Genomic DNA, 6,426 nt, shown 5'->3' with positions numbered 1-6,426 from the left:
TTACAGATAGTACAGAAAATAAAAGTGCTTTTTTTATCAGATTAGTTAAAATGTACATATTGCATGTCCCTATAAAAGCAAATGTATCAAAAGATAATTCGAGAGGTCAGTGGAGAGAAGACAGTTTAACGGATATCAGAAATCATGTACATTAATATGTGTCTTAAGTCAGTGTTTTTGTATACTTGTTTGTTGCATTCAAGGGTTGCATGTTCCTGCACTAGCAAAGGCAAACAACTATATGATATAGAACTGTATATATACACCTGCCCATATACCCAAATCTTTTGGAGCTGCCAAAGTAGGGTGGCACAAGCACAAGAGAACAATATAAATGTGAGTTTTTATTTTGGTGTTTTTGTTGAATTACGTTAACATATATATATATATATATATATATATATATATATATATATATATATATATATATATATATATAATCTTAGATTTAGCTTACTAAATATATATTTACATAATCTCAGGCCTTTCTATTCATAATAGAATCATATTTGTATATGCACCTTGTAGGTGCTCTGGAAAGGAAGCATCTGTACATGTGAAGTCAGTTAAATCCGAGTGCCACACACTCCATTCATGTCTGAACAGATTAACGGGGGACATTTTTGGTGAATACAAACCATCACTACTTTCTTTGATTTGAGTTTCATCCAGCACTCTATATTGCAGTGACATATTAAACGTGTCTTCAGAGAGTAGACTTACACACTTTACTCTGAATCTAACTTCTAACCACAAGCCTTGTGCACATTAAAGGAGATGATCCGGCTCTTTTATGGAACATAAAGTCTTTTTGCTTTACAGGTGACCATACTTAACAATAATATTGTTCATCATCATTGCTGCTTATCAGGAATGCCCTGAAGTTTTTTATTGGTTTGATCTTTTCACATAGTTCCTGATATCCACATTTATTTTCTTCTTTTTAATCTTTCTGTATGACTTGTTTTATTATATTGTTTCCGTGGCTTTATGTCCTGGTCATGAGGCAGTTTACAATCTTTACTACATTGTTTTGACCAGTGTCAAAGTAATTGTTCTTAAGTGGCTAATCATTTTGCTTTTTGAATAACTGATTTTGCACCAATATTGTGTTTCTCAGCCCCTTGGGGCCAATAATGATGTGTGTGGGTGTGTGTTTGTGTCACTTTAGCTTCTGTGCACCTCAATATATATATTATATATATAATGATATATGTCTGTGTTTGTGCTCCATTGCACAAGTTTATTTGAATGTGTTGCATATGTGTGTGTGTGTGTGTGTTTCAGTTTTGAGGGCCCTGGCCCCAGCCTCCTGCACTTGGGGGACGGCTCAGCTCTCCACTTCCTGATTGGTCGAGTTCAGCACTATCACAGTCTGAATCCTCACACAGCGCACGAGTCTGCGAACAGAGAGAGTAGGATCAAACTTGTGGAAACATTATATGTTTGTATTGTAACATACAGTGGTAGACTAAACTAACTTAGTCAGGTGAAACTCATGCGAGGAACATAGGGTCAAATTGTATGTTGTGTGTCCCTGCTAAAAAGAACCAGCATTGCTGGTCACCAGCTTATATTGTGTTTTGGGTGCTGGTCCCCAAGCATAGGATGCTTGTGTCCCCACCAGGCTTTTAAACTAGCCTAACCAGCTTCATCAGAAAGACCATTAAAGACAACCAGCTTCACCGGCATAAACCAGCCAAGACCAGCATGAGAATTGCATGCTGGTTAAGCTGGTCTTTTTGGCAGGGGTGTAAGCATGTTGTGTACCTCCAGGATATTTTGTTCAAGGTCAAAGTTTGCTCTCTCAGCTTCGAGGGCCGCAGCCTCTCTTTCAGACAGAGTGGGGTCTATGATATCAGCAGGAATCTCAGAGCCTTGAGAGATGAGGTCATCGCTGCGGTCATCCAACCGCTCATCTGTGTTGGTACTGACCACGTCTGGTGTGCCACTGTGGGAGTGATCTGTTGTATGCCCCTCCTCTCCCTCTGAAACGGACAGATTCTCCGAACTGAACGTGGATACCGATTGGCACTTAGTTATACTGGTTGGCCGTCTGTAAATTGCACATTAAAGAACATATAAGTAATTCAACGAGGACATGATTACAATTAAAATGACTAAATGCTAAAAACATCCTCCAATTAGAATACTCTCAGTGCCAGTCTTTAGTGGCAGTTGAAGAACATACAGAAAATCTTTGTAAAAGTTTGCAACTACTGCCCAAAAGATCTATGGCACTAAAGGTTTGCATATTTATCTTTGGTAACTATAAATGTTTGCCACTACTGGCCAAAGGCTCTATGGAAAATCTTTGGTGACTGAAAATGTTTGACACTTCTGTCAAAAAGAAGTACAGAAAACGTCTAGGTTACGTATGTAACCTCCGTTCCCTGATGGAGGGAATGAGACGTTGTGTCGAACAAGCGTCACTAGGGGTCTCTCTTGAGCGCCGAATATGCCTCTGATCTATGAAAAAAGGCCAATGGGAATTAGACAGACAGTATTTGCATACCCCCCGGACATATGGGTATAAAAGAGGGCAAATACGTCGAGTTCATTCAGGTATTTTCTGGGGAGCCAGAAATGGTCCGGCCACTACTGTGGCTCGGCTCAGCGAAGTGGCCGGGAAGACACAACGTCTCGTTCCCTCCATCAGGGAACGGAGGTAACATCCGTAACCTAGACGTTCCCCATCTGTCGCTTACTTCGACGTTGTGCACCTCTTAGGAACCTGATGATCAAGTCGTGCTTACCCAAAGACTTGCTGTCTACTGTGTCGTGGTGGGCCATGATAGCAGCAACATACACCTTCAAGGTGGATGGGGACAGCCTTCCCTCCAACCTCTCCTGCAGAAATAGGAGCACTGACCTTACTGCGCACCTCTGTGGGTCTTCAGCCCGGGAAGAACACCAATTCGCGAACAAGCGCCATTTCAGGGCGTAAAGTTGCCTGGTAGAGGGGGCTTGGCTGATCGTGTCTACGACGGCAGGTGGTAGACCAGCTAGATCTTCCACGTCCCATCCAGGGGCCAGACGTGTAGTGTCCAGAGGTCTGGATGCGGGTGCCAGAGCGTGCCCCGTCCCTGAGAAAGAAGGTCCTTCCTCAGGGGAATTTGCCAGGGAGGGGCTGTTGCGAGGAGTATGAGGTCTGTGAACCAGGCCCGAGTGGGCCAGTAAGGAGCCACTAGGGTGACTTGCTCCTCGTCCTTCCTGAACTTGCACAGCACCTGTGCAAGAAGGCTCACTGGGGGAAATGTGTACTTGCGCAGCCCCGAGGGCCAGCTGTGTGCCAGCGCGTCTGCCCCGAGGGGAGCCACTGTTCGGATATACCAGAGCGGGCAATGGGAGGTCTCTTGGGAGGCAAACAGGTCTACCTGGGCCTTGTCGAACCGTTCCCAAATCAGCTGAACCATCTGGGGGTGAAGCCTCCACTCTCCACCGGGCCAACTTTTTCGTGACATCGCATTGAGGTTGCCCAAAGGAGTAGACGATGGGCGAGTCGCGACATGTGGCAGGAGCATACGCCGCCTTGGCGATTTATGTATGCTACCGCGGTGGTGCTGTCTGACCTGACTAGGACAAATTTGTCTCAAACTAATGGGAGATACTTCCGCAGGGCAAAAAATACTGTCAGGAACTCTAGGCAGTTAATGTGGCAGCGCAGCGGGACCCCTTTCCAATGGCCCGCGGCTGCGTGCTTTTTGCACACGGTGCCCGTTGCACACTGGAGGCATTGGTCGTGACCAGGACGCGTCGGGACACCTGCTGCCAGGGCACTCCTGCCCGTAAAAAGCAGAGGTCTGTCCAGGGTTTGAACATTTGGCGGCAGGCGGGGGTGATTGTTACCCGGTGCGTGTCGTGGCACCATGCTCGTTTAGGGACTCGAGTCTGAAGCCAGTGCTGAAGCAGTCTCATATACATCAACCCCAGTGGCGTGACCACTGCGGAGGATGCCATATGCCCCAGGAGCCTCTGGAAAACTTTTAGAGGGACCGTTGCTCCTGGCCTGAAGGTGGCGAGGCAGTCCAGCACTGACTGCGCACGCTCGATGGTGAGAAGTGCTAACATCGAGATGGAGTCTAACTCCATGCCGAGAAAAGAGATACTCTGAACCGGGGTTAGTTTGCTCTTTTCTCGGTTGACCTGAAGCCCCAAGCGGCTGAGGTGCCTGAACACCTGGTCTCTGTGAGTGGATAGTAACTCTCGGGAGTGGGCCAGTATGAGCCAGTCGTCGAGGTAATTGAGTATGCGGATGCTGGCTTCTCGGAGAGGGGCAAGAGCTGCCTCTGCGAATATCGTGAAGGCGAGGGGACAGAGACATGTCGAAGGGGAGGACTTTGTACTGATATGCCTGGTCGTCAAACGCGAACCGTAGGAAGGGTCGGTGTCGAGGCAGAATTGAGCCGTGAAACTTTGTACAAGGCCCAGTTGAAAACTCGCTAGACCAAGATCGGTCGTAAGCTGCCGCCTTTCTTGGGTACCATGAAGTAAGGGCTGTAGAAACCCTTCTTCATCTCGGTTGGAGGGACAGGCTCTATCGCGTCTTGGAGTAGAAGAGCACCGATTTCCGCATGCAGGGATTTGGCATGTTCACCGTGTACTGCGGAGAAGCGGTCGCCCGTGAAGGGGTTTGGGGGCCTGGCAAACTGAATTGCATAATCGATTCGGATGGTCCGGGCCAGCCAGTATGACGGGTTGGGAAGTGAGAGCCACGCATCCAAGCTCCGTGCTAGGGGCACCAAGGGGACGATTATTTTTTACGTACCCGGCGGGTTGGAGCGGAGCAGGTAGTATGGCGTCGGGAGGCGCGTCCCAAGGCCCTAGTGCTGAGAAAAGACTCAAAGCACTTTCCTTGTTCCGCACTCCCGGCAGGGGGCAGGTTCGTGATTGAGGAGGAGCTCCAGTAGCGGCGTCCTCTGGACTCGTCCGAACCAGCCAGCCGGGGAACGTGGGGTTAAGGGCGGAAGGTCCATGTCCAGCGTGCCGGGACTGTTGAGGTGTGGCGGCAAAGTGCTGTGAGAATGGCATTTGTGGGCCAGGTGACCCAGAGACAAAGTAAATAGCTCTTTTATTGAGAATGTGGGTACATGAAATAAATTCAACAAAGGATTCTCCTACCGACCCTCCACCGGAGGACAGAGTAGTCTGCTTACCTGCTCCGGAGCTAACGTCTTGGTCCCTGGGTCGATTGCCTCAGGAGCGCCTGGGAGCCTTACGGGTCCTTGAGGGGGTCTGTGAGGGGGCGTCGACTTCCTGCGGGGTGCTCGACGCGTGGGCTGAGAGCTGGGCCCTGGTTGAGGCAGAGCAGTTTGGCATTACCTCACCCCAGGAGGACGCCCTCGGCGAGCAGACGGGGCATGGCCCACAGAGGCAGGCTTGCAGCGGGGCAGGATATGTGAAATAGCCTCCGTCTGTTTCCTCACCGTGGAGAACTGCTGAGTGAAGTCCTCGACGGTGTCGCCAAAGAGGCCAAACTGGGAGACAGGGGCGTTGAGGAAGCGCACTTTGTCAGCCTCACGCATCTTGACCAAGTTCAGCCACAGATGACGTTCCTGGACCACGAGAGTGGCCATCGCCTGCCCGAGTGACTGCGCTGTGACCTTCATGGCTCTAAGGGTGAGGTCGGTCGCTGAGCGCAGTTCCTGCAACACATCGGGATAAGGGCTACCCCCGTGCAGATCTTTAAGTGCCTTGGCCTGGTGAACTTGCAGGAGGGCCAGGGCATGCAGGGCGGAAGTGGCATGTCCGGCGGCGCTGTAGGCTTTGGCCGTCAGTGACGATGTTGTCCTACAGGCCTTGGAGGGGAGTACAGGGCGACCCCGCCAGGTGGTAGGGTTTTAGGGGCATAGGTGAAGCGCAACAGCCCTATCCACCTGAGGAATCGGCGTGTACCTGTGTGCCGCTCTGCCGTCGAGGGTAGCAATAGCGGATGAGCGAATGGCTTTGTGACGTGTAGAGAGTGGTGCCCTCCATGCAGACGTCAGCTCATCATGCACCTCCGGGAATGAGCGGCACCGAGCCCTCAGGAACCAGTCATCCAACTGCAATGGCTGTGGGGAGGACGGAGGGTTCCAGTCCAGCCTCACACTGGCAGCGGCCCGGGCAAGCATATCAGCATCTGCACGTCGGCCTCTGCCTGGGCATGCAGGCCCGAAGGCGGCAGCCCAGGGGAGTCCTCAGTGTCAGATGCCGCTGCATCGGAGAGCGCGGCATCTGACGCTCATCCACCTCAAGCTCTAGAGGACAGGCAGACTGGCCGTGAGGCAAGCATGAACGGGAGTCAACGAGCGTGCCGGGGGGCGGCTGGAGTGGCGTGCTTTCGGTTGAAAGCAAGCCGCGACCGCAACGTTGCCATGGTCATGCTCTCGCTGTGTGAACATGAACCGTCCACAAACGCTGCCTCGGTATGATCGCAACCCAAAC

At 50.6% G+C, this 6,426-nt stretch overlaps 1 protein-coding gene across 1 annotated transcript in view; it reads right to left on the bottom strand.

Moving 5' to 3' along the window:
• Positions 1-485: 485 nt before the first annotated feature.
• LOC127655169 (mitogen-activated protein kinase kinase kinase 12-like) overlaps positions 486-6,426 on the bottom strand; it is a 52,216-nt gene continuing 46,275 nt past the window's right edge. Inside the window, exons 13-14 of the mRNA XM_052142816.1 lie at positions 1,771-2,056; positions 486-1,400 (exon numbers count right to left, since the gene is read on the bottom strand). Of these exons, the coding sequence (XP_051998776.1) occupies positions 1,284-1,400; positions 1,771-2,056 (403 nt within the window). The 3' untranslated portion in view covers positions 486-1,283. The remainder of the gene's footprint in view (positions 1,401-1,770; positions 2,057-6,426) is intronic.

The sequence above is a fragment of the Xyrauchen texanus genome, chromosome 14, assembly GCF_025860055.1.
Source record: "Xyrauchen texanus isolate HMW12.3.18 chromosome 14, RBS_HiC_50CHRs, whole genome shotgun sequence".
Taxonomy (NCBI): Eukaryota; Metazoa; Chordata; class Actinopteri; order Cypriniformes; family Catostomidae; genus Xyrauchen; species Xyrauchen texanus.
This window is presented reverse-complemented; position numbering and strand designations above follow the sequence as displayed.